The following is a 16,697-nucleotide window of genomic DNA, read 5'->3' on the forward strand; positions in this document are numbered from 1 at the left end:
AGAAGACAAAGTTTTTGAGATAACTCAGATAGTAAAAGAGGCAGAAAAGAAGAGAGAGAAAGCAGAACGTTCACTGTCAGAATTATGGGACTTTATGAAGCGTTCCAACATACGAGTTATAGGAATTCCAGAAGGGGAAGAAGAATGCCCCAGAGGAATGGAAGCCATACTAGAGAATATTATAAAAGAAAATTTCCCAAATATCACCAAAGATTCTGACACACTGCTTTCAGAGGGATATCGGACCCCAGGTCGCCTCAACTCTAACCGAGCTTCTCCAAGACACATTGTGATGAACCTGTCCAAAGTCAAGACCAAAGAAAAGATTCTGCAAGCTGCCAGGAGTAAGCGCCAGTTGACCTACAGGGGCAAATCCATCAGAGTGACCGCAGACTTCTCTAATGAAACTTTCCAAGCAAGAAGACAATGGTCATCTACCTTTAATCTACTTAAACAGAACAATTTTCAGCCCAGAATTCTGTACCCTGCTAAGCTAAGCTTCAAAATTGACGGAGAAATCAAATCATTTACGGATATACAAACATTGAGGAAATTCGCCACAACAAGACCAGCTCTACAGGAAATACTTCAACCTGTTCTGCACACTGACCACCACAATGGATCAGCAGCAAAGTAAGAACTCAGAAATTAAAGGACAGAACCTAACCTCCACACTGATGCAAAAGATAAAACTAAGCAATGGACTCTCACAAAATAAGATGAATAGAATACTACCACACTTGTCAATTATCTCAATAAATGTTAATGGCTTGAATTCCCCACTGAAGAGACATAGATTGGTTGACTGGATTAAAAAACACAAGCCATCCATTTGCTGTCTGCAAGAAACACACCTGGCTTCAAAAGACAAATTAAAGCTCCGAGTCAAGGGTTGGAAGACAATTTTTCAGGCAAATGGAATTCAGAAGAAAAGAGGAGTTGCAATCTTATTTTCAGACACATGTGGATTTAAAGCAACTAAAGTCAAAAAAGACAAAGATGGTCACTTTATATTGGTCAAGGGAAAAATACAACAAGAAGACATTTCAATTCTAAATATTTATGCACCCAATTTAAATGCTCCCAGATTCTTGAAGCAGACCTTACTCAGTCTGAGCAATATGATATCTGATAATACCATCATAACAGGGGACTTTAACACTCCTCTTACAGAGCTGGACAGATCCTCTAAACAGAAATTAAACAAGGATATAAAAGACTTAAATGAGACTCTAGAACAACTGTGCTTGATAGAAGCATATAGAACACTCCACCCCAAAGATAAAGAATATACATTCTTCTCATCACCCCATGGAACATTCTCCAAAATTGATCATATCCTGGGACACAAAACAAATATCAACAGAATCAAAAGAATTGAAATTTTACCTTGTATCTTCTCAGACCATAAGGCACTAAAGGTGGAACTCAACTCTAACAAAAATGCTCGACCCCACCCAAAGGCATGGAAATTAAACAATCTTCTGTTGAATAACAGATGGGTGCAGGAAGAAATAAAACAGGAAATCATTAACTTCCTTGAGCATAACAACAATGAAGACACAAGCTACCAAAACCTGTGGGATACTGCAAAAGCAGTTTTGAGAGGAAAATTCATCGCTTTAGATGCCTACATTCGAAAAACTGAAAGAGAGCACATCAACAATCTCACAAGAGATCTTATGGAATTGGAAAAAGAAGAACAATCTAAGCCTAAACTCAGTAGAAGAAAAGAAATATCCAAAATCAAATCAGAGATCAATGAAATTGAAAACAAAAGAATCATTCAGAAAATTAATGAAACAAGGAGTTGGTTTTTTGAAAAAATAAATAAAATAGATAAACCATTGGCCAGACTAACAAGGAATAGAAAAGCAAAATCTCTAGTAACCTCAATCAGAAATGATAAAGGGGAAATAACAACTGATCCCACAGAGATACAAGAGATCATCTCTGAATACTACCAGAAACTCTATGCCCAGAAATTTGACAATGTGAAAGAAATGGATCAATATTTGGAATCACACCCTCTCCCTAGACTCAGCCAGGAAGAAATAGAGCTCCTGAACAGACCAATTTCAAGCACTGAGATCAAAGAAACAATAAAAAAGCTTCCAACCAAAAAATGCCCTGGTCCAGATGGCTTCACTCCAGAATTCTATCAAACCTTCAAGGAAGAGCTTATTCCTGTACTGCAGAAATTATTCCAAAAAATTGAGGAAGAAGGAATCTTCCCCAACACATTCTATGAAGCAAACATCACCCTGATACCAAAACCAGGAAAAGACCCAAACAAAAAGGAGAATTTCAGACCAATCTCACTCATGAACATAGACGCAAAAATTCTCAACAAAATCCTAGCCAATAGATTACAGCTTATCATCAAAAAAGTCATTCATCATGATCAAGTAGGCTTCATCCCAGGGATGCAAGGCTGGTTTAACATACGCAAGTCTATAAACGTTATCCACCATATTAACAGAGGCAAAAATAAAGATCACATGATCCTCTCAATAGATGCAGAAAAAGCGTTTGATAAAATCCAGCATCCTTTTCTAATTAGAACTCTGAAGAGTATAGGCATAGGTGGCACATTTCTAAAACTGATTGAAGCTATCTATGACAAACCCACAGCCAATATTTTACTGAATGGAGTAAAACTGAAAGCTTTTCCTCTTAGAACTGGAACCAGACAAGGTTGTCCTCTGTCACCTTTACTATTCAACATAGTGCTGGAAGTTCTAGCCAATACAATTAGGCAAGACAAGGAAATAAAGGGAATCCAAATGGGAGCAGAGGAGGTCAAACTCTCCCTCTTTGCTGACGACATGATCTTATACTTAGAGAACCCCAAAGACTCAACCACAAGACTCCTAGAAGTCATCAAAAAATACAGTAATGTTTCAGGATATAAAATCAATGTCCACAAGTCAGTAGCCTTTGTGTACACCAATAACAGTCAAGATGAGAAGCTAATTAAGGACACAACTCCCTTCACCATAGTCTCAAAGAAAATCAAATACCTAGGAATATACCTAACGAAGGAGGTGAAGGACCTGTATAAAGAAAACTATGAAATCCTCAGAAAGGAAATAGCAGAGGATATTAACAAATGGAAGAACATACCATGCTCATGGATGGGAAGAATCAACATTGTTAAAATGTCCATACTTCCCAAAGCAATCTACCTATTCAATGCCATTCCTATCAAAATACCAACATCATACTTTCAAGATTTGGAAAAAATGATTCTGCGTTTTGTATGGAACTGGAAAAAACCCCGTATAGCTAAGGCAGTTCTCTGTAATAAAAATAAAGCTGGGGGCATCAGCATACCAGATTTTAGTCTGTACTACAAAGCCATAGTGCTCAAGACAGCATGGTACTGGCACAAAAACAGAGACATAGACACTTGGAATCGAATGGAAAACCAAGAAATGAAACTAACATCTTACAACCACCTAATCTTTGATAAACCAAACAAGAACATACCCTGGGGGAAAGACTCCCTATTCAATAAATGGTGTTGGGAGAACTGGATGTCTACATGTAAAAGACTGAAACTGGACCCACACCTTTCCCCACTCACAAAAATTGATTCAAGATGGATAAAGGACTTAAACTTAAGGCATGAAACAATAAAAACCCTCCAAGAAAGCATAGGAAAAACACTGGAAGATATTGGCCTGGGGAAAGACTTCATGAAGAAGACTGCCATGGCAATTGCAACAACAACAAAAATAAACAAATGGGACTTCATTAAACTGAAAAGCTTCTGTACAGCTAAGGAGACAATAACCAAAGCAAAGAGACAACCTACACAATGGGAAAGGATATTTGCATATTTTCAATCAGACAAAAGCTTGATAACTAGGATCTATAGAGAACTCAAATTAATCCACATGAAAAAAGCCAACAATCCCTTATATCAATGGGCAAGAGACATGAATAGAACTTTCTCTAAAGACGACAGACGAATGGCTAACAAACACATGAAAAAATGTTCATCATCTCTATATATTAGAGAAATGCAAATCAAAACAACCCTGAGATATCATCTAACCCCAGTGAGAATGGCCCACATCACAAAATCTCAAAACTGCAGATGCTGGCGTGGATGTGGAGAGAAGGGAACACTTTTACACTGCTGGTGGGACTGCAAACTAGTACAACCTTTCTGGAAGGAAGTATGGAGAATCCTCAAAGCACTCAAGCTAGACCTCCCATTTGATCCTGCAATCCCATTACTGGGCATCTACCCAGAAGGAAAGAAATCCTTTTATCATAAGGACACTTGTACTAGACTGTTTATTGCAGCTCAATTTACAATCGCCAAAATGTGGAAACAGCCTAAATGCCCACCAACCCAGGAATGGATTAACAAGCTGTGGTATATGTATACCATGGAATACTATTCAGCCATTAAAAAAAATGGAGACTTTACATCCTTCGTATTAACCTGGATGGACATGGAAGATATTATTCTTAGTAAAGCATCACAAGAATGGAGAAGCATGAATCCTATGTACTCAATTTTGATATGAGGACAATTAATGACAATTATGGTTATGGGGGGGGAAACAGAAAGAGGGAAGGAGGGAGGTGGGTGGGGCCTTGGTGTGTTTCACACTTTATGGGGGCAAGACATGATTGCAAGAGGGACTTTACCTAACAATTGCAATTAGTGTAACCTGGCTTATTGTACCCTCAATGAATCCCCAACAATAAAAAAAATAAAAATAAAAAAAAAAAAAAAAAAAAAAGAAAAAACAATACACATGGAAATGAGACAAGGAAGAAAATGCATGAGATAAGAAAAAGGTATGTGGCTCCGCACTTGCAGCTCAAGCAGCTAAGGCGCCAGCCACATACACCAGAGCTGGCAGGTTCGAATCCAGCCTGGGCCTGCCACACAATAATGACAACTACAACCAAAAGAGAAAAATAGCTGTGCATTGTGGCGGGCACCTGTAGTCCCAGCTACTTGGGAGGCTGAGGCAAGAGAATCGCTTAAGCCCAGGAGTTGGAGGCTGCTGTGAGCTGTAACACCACGGCACTCTACCCAGGGTTACAGCTTGATTCTCTGTCTCAAAAAAAAAAAAGAAAAAGGTATGTATAAAATGTGTCTCCCGAATCCCCAAAAAGAGCCCAGAAAATGTGAATGAAAAAAAAAGTGTAAAAATTTGATTTAAGAAAATGTTCCTGAAAAAAGGATATAGACCTCTATACTTAGAAAGGATTCTCCTGAATCCATGTCCAGAACAAATGGATTCAAATTTAATATAACTATAACACACCTAATAAAATCACTGGACTGAAAAAATAAAGATAATTTTGCTGGCATCCAGACACTTCCTTACCCCACACCAAAATAAACTCATTTTCAAGTGTTTTTAATTATTTAAAACTTATTTATTATTATTTTAATTATATAAAACTTTTTAAAGATGTATATCCATAGAAAGTTGGGCAAATGATAGGAAAAGCATAACTTTTATAGAAAAGGAAATATAATGACCAATTTTGTAAAAAAAAAATTAGAAGAGAGAATTTATAGAGAGAAAAGAATGATAGGCTAGCATTTACTCCACTTGTAACATGAAAATAATGAAAAAATCTAATAAAAAATTTTGGAAACTCAGCTCAGTGCCTGTGCTCAGTGGTTAGGGCGCCAGCCACATATACCAGGGCTGGAGGGTTCAAACCCAGTGTGGGCCTGATAAACAAAAATGACAACAACAATGACAACATCAGCAAAAAAGAAAATAGCCAGGTGTTGTGGCAGGTGGCTGTGGTCCCAGCTACTTGGGAGGCTGAGGCAAGAGAACTGCTTGTGCCCAAGAGTTGGAGGTTGCTGTGAGCTGTGATGCCACAGCACTCTACCAAGGGTGACAAAGTGAAACTCTGTCTCAAAAAGAAAAAGATTTAGAAACAAAAGGAAAATTTTAGTAACATGGTAATTATATTAATTTATGCCATAAGCTGAATGCTATATATTGTTATTTTTGGATGACAGCATTAAAACAAAAGACGATATACACTGTGGTTAGCACTTAGAGGACAATCGATGGTATGGTACCATGTATAGTACATGCAGTAACAGCAAATAAAAGTCAACGTGTGTGTTCAACTCAGGTAGAAAAATTCACACCCACCCACAAACTCACACACAGACACACAGTTCAGAGCAGAAGGAAGTAAGATGTAAGTGTGAAAGCCTGATGTAATGAAATCAACACTTGAACTGATAAATCATTCACTAATCTGTAGCTAAGTATGATGGGAAAAGTGACTATAATAAATACATCAAATAAAAATGAGAAAAGGAAAATAACTATGGAAATTAAATGGATTATTAAAAATTTTGGAAAGAGAAAACAGTTTTCAAGGCTTATTATGTGCCAGACTGACTTGAGTGGAGTAGAAATTTGACATAGTATTTGAAGATCTATCCCTCAAAAAGCACCAGGACCAGATGGTTTCACAGGTAAAATACACCAAAAGATTAAGAAACACATAAATCCAGAATGTTCTTTAAAGTTTTCCACAGCACAGATAAAAGAAGGGCTTCCCAATATGTTTTTTGGAAACTAGGAATTTATTGGCATAAAAACTGGACAAAATATTTCAAATGTATTTAAAAAAAAAAAAAACAACTACATGCCAGTCTTGTTGATTTTGATACCAAGAAATCTAAATAAAACATTAGCATGTAAGATTTAGTAGCAGATTAAAAGAATAATATCCCATGATCATATGAGTATGAAATCAGAAATAGAAATATTTTAATATTAAAAATATATGAGTAACTTTCACCAAGAAAACCCAGAATCTATCATTTGATTTTCTCCATGGTTGCATGTGCTAAAATCAACATCCATTCCTAAGTTTTGAACTATGTTCTTAATAACAATGAATTTAGTATCATTTTTTTTTTTTTTTTTTTTTTTTTTTTTTTTTAATTTTTTTATTAAATCATAAGTGTATACAATGATATGATTATGGGGCATCATACACTCACTTCATAAATCATTTTTAAATGTATCTCAAGCTACAAGCCAGTCCTAAGCCTAGTGGTTACAGACTTTTAACTGCTGAAAAAAATCTTTTGAAAGACTGTCATTTCAAAAGTCTCATAAGAGCCTTTTTAAGGGGTGTGCCTCATCTCCTTCCTGTAAGCATATTTATTCTTCCTATGTATTTTATAACTCATATAGCTACAGGAACTTGACACTTGTAACATGGTTGAGTAGTCTTTGATATACACAATACACACTATTGTGAGTCCTTATATGCTCACAATGTCTGATAACCTCTACTCATTTCCTAAGGCTTAGAAACTAACATAACTCTAAGGATTGTGAAGGCTTAGAGTTCTTGGGTCTTTGTCCTTACAACCTACTGTTCTCCTGTGTCACCAATTTTAGTTTCATTCCACTGGAAAATACAAGTCTTTCTGGAGTATCACTTTATGAGGCATTTCTTGAAAGTAAGTTCCACAGAAAGCCAGTGCTGCCAGGGGTGAGCTTCTGTCCCCCCTCCCCCAGGGAGGTCTCTGCCTGCAAAACTCAAGTTTCAGCAACAGGAGTTTAGCTGCCTCTGTGGGGAAGAACGCGGAATGTAATTGGCATTGGAACAGGCCAAGCAAGCTGGACTTCCCAGAACAGACCCTCTTTTGTGTGCTGGGATCTGAGGAAATTATCCGTTTGAATTTCCTAACTTCAGGGCAGTTGTTTTTTCATCTTAACCATTAATAATTAAGATTTGTATCTTTATAAGCTAAAAGGATTGGATGCCTGGAGCTATCAATAACCACCTACAAATCATACTGCTCTTTGTATTTTTTAAATGACTCATGGCAACAAAATGCTGTGCACTGCCAGCCCCAGCTCCTCCTCCCTGGCAGCTTCTCCCCATCCCATTCCCCGTGTGCTCTAACTGTCCTCCATCCTCTGCCTCTCAGCCCTGCAGACTTGGGCCCAGGAAGAGCCCAGCAGGGGCTGCTGCCCCTGGGAGTACTTCCTTCCCAGGCCCCACAGTTGGTTCTCTGCTGGCAGGAGCTGGGCTTGGCTGGTCTGGGAGCAAGATTGAGAGGTTCCAGGAGGGCTTTTCACCCCAGGTGTCTTCCCCTTGATTTGCTTTTGTGATTACAATTGAGTAAGGCAGAAACACCCAGAAGGGAAGACCGGACTTCAAGGTACAGAATCTGCCCAAGCAATTTTTGGCTCCCTCTCCCCTGCCTTTCTTTAAAGTGTAATTCCTTAGCACCCACCGGCCAGGAGGGAAGTGTAGTTCTGTCTAATGGTGGAAAACCTGTGTTTGCTCCCACATTTGGGCTCCCAAACACAATCCAAGTGGGTGTGTGGAGAAGGCTGGTGTGCCAAGTCCGTGGCTGGGTTTTGGCAAGGTTAGCCTGTGGCGTCTGCGCGTCAGTGCTACTCAGGAACAGGACCCAGTCCAGGTGCATTTTCGCTCAGCTTCTTCTCTTAACTGTGCCAATTTGTGGAATAGAAGATTTGGAATACTTAGCTTTACCCTCATGCAGTCGGACAGCCCTGGTCACAGAAGCCTGCCTGCCAAAGACATTTCCTGAGCTTCTTCCTCTTACCTAGGAGTTTGTGTAATTGTAGTCGGATCCTGTTAACTTAAAACTGATGGTGCAAGATAATCTGAACACACTGAGCTTGAATCCTGGAGGACAAAACAGGCTAGGAAGGGTTTGTTTTTTAAAGAAAATACTAGTTTAGCCTGAACATGTAGAAAATACCCACCCTACTGGTACATGTGGACAAGAGTCAGAGGACTGGGCAACTTTGGAGTGTGATTGAGGTTTAATTTCTGGGCGGCCATGACAAGCACCTTAACTGCTTCATGCCTCTGTGTCCGGCTCTCTGGGGTCACCCAGAGAGGCAGATGAGTTAGTCTGTGCAGCCCCAGTGCTCTCCACAGGTGCCATACAGATCATTAAAACCACGTTTTAAGGTTCATTCGTCCATCAAGTGTTTCTGTGCCAGGCACAGTTCTAGGGTCTTGGGATTCAACAATGAACAACATTGACTTAAAAGTGAACTGTGTTCACCAAGATGACATCATATTCCTGGAACTTGAAAAATCCGAATCTCAAAATTATGGACAAACATCCAGGCACTTTTTGTGCCTGTGTAAATCTGTGTTATGATGTGTTTCTTCATGTGAAGCTCAGAAGGGCCATTTATGATGTGAATATTAAATTAAAATGAGGGTTGTTCAGGAAGAACGCAGCCCGTTATTTCCATGGTTGAATCAGTATGTACAGGACCGGTATGTTCTTGATTTGACTGAACGTGATCCTTCAAACGTGATCCACCTCTGGGCTCTGCCCTTGCTAGCTGAGTTGTCTTACTACATTCTCTCTGCCACCACGGTTCCCACAGAGTCCAGTACTTGGTAAATATCTAGTAAATTGATTATTGAACAAAAAGAAGCATTGGGCAATGCCTACGAATAGAAGGAAGGCAAATAATATTGCCAATAGCGCAAAATGTTGATAGGTGGTGAAAGGGTGTCTGAGTGAGTCTGAGTTGCTCTTGTGAATTTTTGGTAAGTTCAAAATTATGTCCAAATGAAAAACTTTTAAGAAGAAGCTATTGTATTACTCAAGAAAGGAAATGAAGAAATGATAGGGTCACAGTTGTAAGATACATTTGTTTTCACGGGTTTTCTTTTTAAGCTTTTTTGTGTTTCTAAGTATATCTTGGAATTTTTCTCTTGATGGGCATCACAAGAAAAGCTAACAAAATTTAAAAGAACTATTTCGATCTCATTTACAAATACTTGATACGCTAGAAGTGAAAAGAACTTAAACCCCAGACAGCAGAGCTGGAGCAGACAGCCTTCTAAAATGAATTTTCTCTGCTTCCCTGGATTAGGCTAAGACTGCCTGTGATGACTTCGCAAGAAGGAATGTTTCTGTGGCTGATGATTCACTCTTTCCTGGCAGACAGAGTTCCAGTAAAGCTGAAATATCATTGTTAATCCCTTTTTATTTAGATGTGAGCTGGAACGGCACTTGAGGCAGCAACAATATAAACCAGGGCTTCTGTGTTACTGTGAACACGTAGTTCATTTACTCCAGCCGATTGTCTCCCAGTGGGGTCAAGACAGTGGGACTGAATTCTCAAGGACTAAAATGCGCTATCAGCTGGCTTCTTCCTGAACAAGTTTCTATTTCAGTCTGGAGTCATACAAACTACAATTATTTCCCAAAATAATAGACAAAATACTGTCTTGGCTTGCCAGGGCTATTCTAACAAAACACCACAAATGCAAATTTATTCTTCCACGGTCTGGAAGTCAGAAGTCCAAGGTCAAGAGGTTGCAAGGCACATTCGCTCTGAAGGTGCAAGAGAAGGAGCTGTTCTCCGAGCTTCTGATCTTATAAAGACCCAGTCATATTGGACCAGGACCCGCACTAATGACCTTATCTTAAATCAGTCATCTCTAAAATAAGGCCGCATTCACTGGTACTAAGGATTAGCCCTTCAATATCTATTTTTTGGAGGGAGGAACAATTCAACCCATAACACATTTAAGCACATGTAAATATTTGAAGACAAATGCTACGGTTTTTCATTAATTTCAGATTTTCCAAGAAATTTAATTCCACTAGTCTGACAAAAGTACAACAAAGTACCCCAAAATTTTGCATTTTTTAAAACTCTGTGTAGATCTTCATTTATGGATGCCTTTATAGGAATGATCTTGGTATGTTAGTACACGCTGATTAACATAAAATTATAAAATGAATGGATTGTCTGAGTTCTTTGACTCTGGAAAAGAGGAAGTAATAACCAAAGATGAATTTTTTGGAGGATATTTTAAATAAGATGTTTAGGTAGAACTACACTTGTACCTCCCCTAAAATACCAGCTGATTATCAGCGTGTACTCCCACTGCCTTCCAACATCATAGGAGGCAGCGATAAATGACTCACTTACTGCTGAAAGTGAGTTTATCATGGGCTAAAATCACAGACGAATCTAGGACATACCCTATCCATGTCATGAGCACGGCACCTGGAGTAAAAGACTGAATCCTCTTCCCTAGAGGTTTGAGAGTGGCCGTCTATCTTGGATAAATTCTAATAAAGCAGTTCCCACATTGATACTGTACCAGTAGATATCTATTGAATAGTTTATTACTCAGCATAAAGTTGCAAGGCTTGGCAATGAGTTTTAAGAAGGAACAAGAAGAGGGAAAGTGAGAACAGATTCACACGTTTCTTCTATGATAAAGCCAAGTTTACTCAACCAGCATTCCATAGATTTTTCTTGAGTGAAAGAGAAAGGGTCCAAGCTATTGCTAGCACACACCAGTGTGACACATCCAAAAATGTCACCATTCACTATTCCACACGAATGTCTTACAAATCTCTGGGACTGTGGGAAGAAACCTTATTCCATGCTGGCCTTTTTGATTTTCTTGCCATTATAGATTTTCTATATAATGGAGCCAGTTAAACATTACTGAAATACTAGCCCTTGCCTGAGAAAAAGTAAAGATCTTGGAAAAGCTTTCTCTGCAATGGTCCCAAGTTGAGTAATTTTCCAAAGATTTGTGTTTGTGGGGGCCTCCTTCTTGCAGTCTCTACTATCAGAAGTTTCTGTGTTTATTTGAACCATCATTCTGGTCCTGTTGACAGGCAGAAGCAAGAAAACTTGGTTGTAGAAGTTCAGGAATGTGCACTGACCTTTGAAGGACCTATCAATGCACTGCAGAAGGTGAGCATCTTTTTTCAAACGCTATGGGTGATATAATTTATAACTCTCATAGGCAGCTGGTTTCCTGGGTGGTGAGTCAGAGTGGAGAGGGGAGGAACTGGCTGCCATAGAGCAGAAGGCGGCTGCACTGTGTGGCCACAGCAAGACCAGAAGGTGCTGGTAAAGGGGAAGTCGATGGCTCCCTGGAACAGCATAGAGAGCCCAGAATAGATTCCACAAATATGCCCTGCTCGTTTTTGACAAAGGTGCTAAAGAAATTCAAGGAAGGAAGGATCGTTGTATTTTTGGCAATGTCGCTGGAGCAATTGGATATCTAGAAGCAAAAAGCAAAAAACAAACAAACAAAAACCACTGAGAACTGTGATGTACACCTAGATCTGACATAAACACACTCAAATTGGATCATGAACTTAAATGTAAAACGTAAAGCTATATTATTTGGAAAAAAAATAAAGGAAAAAATCAGCACAATCCTAGAAAAGAAAAAATCAGTAAGTTGACCAATGACCTTGTTAAGAGGATGAAAGAAAAATCTACAGACTGGAAGGTAATATTTGCAAAACACAAATTCAACAAAGACCAGTATCTAGACTATAAAAGAACTCAACAGTAAAAATACAAATAACCTAATTAGAAAATAGAACCAAAAGATAAACAGACATTTCATTGAAGAGCAAATACAAATGGCAAATAAACACGTGGAGAGATGTGATCATCACCAGCCATCAGGGAAATGCCAGGTTAGACCCCAGCCGTGCATCACTACCTACCTTAGAGAGGCTAAGATAAAACAACAGTGACAGCACCTGAGTGCTGGCAGGGACGGAGAGTCCACCTCACTCATGAATTATTGGTGAGAATGCAAAATGCTATAGCCACTCTGGAAATTAGTTTCTTATAAAATGAAACACAAATACTCTCAATCCAGAAAGTACCTGGATCTTTGATTCTAAGGAAATGGAGATTGACATTCACACAAAGTGCTGGGCATGAATGTCCATAACAGCTTTATCTGTCACAGCCCTGCACTGGAAAGTTCCCTGCCAGCGGTCACTGACTAAATGGCTAAACAAACTGTGGTCCCTTCACACCAGGGACGACTACTGAGCAATCAGGAAAAACAGACTGTCCAGGGCGGTGCCTATGGCACGATGAGTAGGGTGCTGGCCCCATATACGGAGGGTGAGGGCTCAAACCCGGCCCCGGCCAAACTGCAACAAAAAATAGCTGGGCCTTGTGGCGGGTGCCTGTAGTCCCAGCTACTTGGGAGGCTGAGGCAAGAGAATCGCCTAAGCCCAGGAGTTGGAGGTTGCTGTGAGCTGTGATGCCATGGCACTCCACCATGGGCGATAAGGTAAGACTGTCTCTAAAAAAAAAAAAAAAAGACTGTCCACCTAACCTGGGTGAATCTCCAAAGAACCATGCGGAGCACAAATTGCTGATCTCAGAAGGTTACATGCTATACTGATACAGGACAAGTGGTTCCCCAACCAGCTCCATGGAGCTGAGGGGCAGGCCGCTGTCTCCACCTTGGCACAGTTGGTGCAGTGGCAGCCAGCAGAGGAGCCAGCAGAGGAACGAGCCGGCTGGAGGGCAGGCAGGAGGTCTCCTCCCCAGGAGGATTGGAGGGGCTGGACAACTGCTGGGGAGACACCAGCACCTTAGGGCTCCCTCCCCTCCATTTCCTAGGCCTGGTCAATTTCATGTAAGTTCCCTAGGCCTGGGAAGGAAAGGGATTGTAGTCATTCATTTGCTCCAGAGGACCCAGGCAAGCTAAAAGTAACAGTGAGTTCCACTAAATTTAACTACAGAGGACCCAGGTACATTAAAAGTAACAACTGAGTTCCAGCTAAATGTAACTACAGAGGACCCCATGCGACTATACATACCCCTGGACAGAGAGCCCAGAGAGAGACAGGGACAGTTTTATTCCCCACCCCCACCCCCACCTGGGTTCTCTATGCCAGGAGCTTTGGTGTTTTTATATTCTTTTCTGCGTAAATAAATCCTGTCTTACCACTGATTCATGGTCCATGGATTCAGTCTTCAAATCACCAAGACCAAGTACCTACCGAGGACGAAATTCTGGTATCAATGATTCAATTTATATAAAATTCTTAAAATGACAAAATTAGAGAAGTCGAGACAGTCCCTGGTTGCTCAGGGTCAGGGATGGGGAGAGAGTGGAGAGGGAGGGAGGAGGGACCTTCTGATGGACTAAGCTGTGCCCGTGTCAGTATCCTGGCTGGCATTTTGTCCTGTGGTTTTCCAAGTGACCATTAAAGAAAACTGGGTAAAGGGATGTTGGCTCTTTCCATATTATTTCTCATGACTGCATGTGAATCTACAATTATCTCAAAGTGAATTTAATGAAAAATAATGTAAGTTATTATAGCGTGCTATTTTAAAATAAATTGAAGTGGCATTCGCTTAAGAACTAATAAAAATATTAATGATTTTTCTAGCAGACAAGAGAATGGCCCTAATCAGAAATCTCCAAAACAAGAAGAGCTGCCTCTGGACACCTCCTTTCTCCAACCCAGCCCATGGTTTGTCCTGGTCCCCATGTATCTCTTAAGGGTGAAATTTGCAAACATGAAGGCATCTGAGCTCTTGAATTGCTCTGGTTTTTACCCAGTGAGATTCCAGCCTTGTCTGTGGGCCTCACACCATCTGTTCCCACTTAACTGCTGTACCAAGACCAAGACGGGGGTGGAAGGAAGAGGCTCTTAGACTGAAAAGGGAGAGTCAATATTTCTGGAAGCTGAAAAATTCTGGGTTATTTAGTATCCAAGTAATATGTTTGTATCAGTAACCAAATACCTCCATAAAGAACACCAGCAGAAAATGTGGGTGGAAGGATCAGAGAATTTAGCGAAGCACAGAACCCTGGGAGCTCTGCCTGAAACATAAACCGTTTTTGTGGGCATGGTAGTTGAGCCAGCTGATAATTTGCTCCTAAAGAAACAGCACATTTCAGCTTAACTTAGCTATGAAAGACTCAACAGAATTTTTGAACAGCATCATATCCCAGACAGAAGTCAAGAAAGGAATCCAAGTCTGCCAGTGAATGCAAGGAGTCAGGCTGTCCACAGGCACCACCTTGATAACTTGATCTCCGGTCTCAGGTGACGGGCCGCTTGACTGCATGTGTAGCCATCTGACCTTTTGGGTAAACATCTGTCAGCAGTGTCTAATTTCTTACACTTCTGCATCCAAATTTGCTGCCTTTGCCTTAATAAATAAGTGGAAATGTTTGCGGTACTGGACAGGGGACAGTGTGCAGTTTTGTCATTCTTTAGTGCACATACGTTACCTGAGTGAAGAGAAGAAGAAAGAATGTGTTTTCAAAGTCTTAAGATTCTCTCCACAGGATAAAAGTCCTGAACTACCTGTTAGCTCAGCGTTATTTTCTTAGAGGATGTGGTCATCAGTGTCCAAGTCCATGTCCAAGCCCACCCTACACATTGTGCTGGGTCAGAGAAGATGCTCGTCTGACCAAGGCCAGCCCTGAAAACCGACTTCTAATGAGACTTAAGAATTTCATACCAGAAGTGGATGAAAGAGGAACTTTTCAGGCCATAAATCTCTTGTGCACCAGTGATATATAGTTGCATTTCAGTTGCCCTTGTCTTTATTCTAGATTTAAACATGCCGGAAGTTGGTAAATCTTAGGTCAAAGACCTTGGCAGCACATCAAAGAATAGAAGCTTCTTAATTGCTCATAAGAGAAATTATTTTCCTCATCTTCCTCAAACTTGAGCACATTTTTGGTGAGTCACTAGGTCTGTTAATGTCCTCAGGTGTCTCACCAGTGTTCTTTATGCTCATCTCGGGGAACGTCACCTATAGTGCTTTGTTTGTTCCCTGCTGAGGTGGAGCTATAACCCACTCTAGAAATTGCACCAAGCAGAAGGTCTTTACTCAGGCATGAAAACTAGTTCATTTAACCTCTTCTCCATGTGGAAGTCTCTCCCATGGGAGGTGTTTGTGTTCCTCCTCCTGCCCCCAGAAACCCCCCACCTCCGTACCTATGGGATGTGGCTTTGAGTCACCTCATCTGCCAGTGAACTCCTGGTGATTCTCCTTTGGCTCTGTTAGTACTTTTTGTGTCTCCCCAGAACAGCAGCCCAAGAGTGAGATGATTAGGAAGAACGTGCTCCGTGCTGAAGGCTAACTGCTCAGCACATGTATCTCCGCCTCTCCCTCACAGCTGCAGCCCACAGACTGTTTGGGTGCACCCTTGCCTGAGTTCTCCCTACGGCCTCTACAGAAAGCAGCAATTCCTGCTTCTGAGTCTGCTCCTGGAGACATCACACATCCACTTCTTTATGCCCTTTTTTCCTTTCCCAGTGTAAGTGATGCCAGGAGCAAGTCTGGAAGCCTTGTGTTTAAGATGACAGAGCTGCCCCTTCTGAGCTGGCAACTGTAGTGACTTCTCTGAGAATGCCTGAGAAATAAACTTCTATCCTGTTTTGCCATGGGAGACTCAAGAGCTTTCTGTTATAGCAGCAACACCATCTTCAACTAACTAATACACGATCTCTCACGTTGCTTTAGAAACGGTACTTACATGAATGCACCCCCATGAATGCACTATTATAACCTTTACCGTGGTTTTGAAAAAAGATAATGTAAAACATGACCTGAAATGAATCAAGTTATAAGGGAATATATTCTCTCACAAAACCAGAAGTCCAGGCGTAGGGCAGATGCTGTCTCTTGTTGTGCTGGTGCTGGCTGGGCCTCAGGATGGCAGAACCCTTCTTGATTGCTAGACGGCTGCTACAGACATCACATCCAGAGATAAATTGTCTGTGGAAGAAGGAGAAAGTTTCCCTGGTCATGTGAGGGCTTATCATTAGAGATAAGGACACTCCTTCAGTAAGTCCTTAAGAAGAGTTCCCTTCACTCTCATTCCCAGTGAGTTCCCTTCAC

At 40.6% G+C, this 16,697-nt stretch overlaps 1 protein-coding gene across 1 annotated transcript in view; it reads left to right on the plus strand.

The window, feature by feature from the left end:
- The window catches only part of PKD1L1 (polycystin 1 like 1, transient receptor potential channel interacting), a 113,720-nt gene extending 97,514 nt beyond the window's left edge, over positions 1 to 16,206 (plus strand). The window contains exons 39-40 of the mRNA XM_053609345.1: positions 11,681 to 11,759; positions 14,228 to 16,206. Coding sequence (XP_053465320.1) covers positions 11,681 to 11,734 — 54 coding nt within the window. The 3' untranslated portion in view covers positions 11,735 to 11,759; positions 14,228 to 16,206. The remainder of the gene's footprint in view (positions 1 to 11,680; positions 11,760 to 14,227) is intronic.
- Positions 16,207 to 16,697: the final 491 nt, after the last annotated feature.

This window comes from Nycticebus coucang, chromosome 11 (genome assembly GCF_027406575.1).
Source record: "Nycticebus coucang isolate mNycCou1 chromosome 11, mNycCou1.pri, whole genome shotgun sequence".
In the NCBI taxonomy this organism is placed as follows: Eukaryota; Metazoa; Chordata; class Mammalia; order Primates; family Lorisidae; genus Nycticebus; species Nycticebus coucang.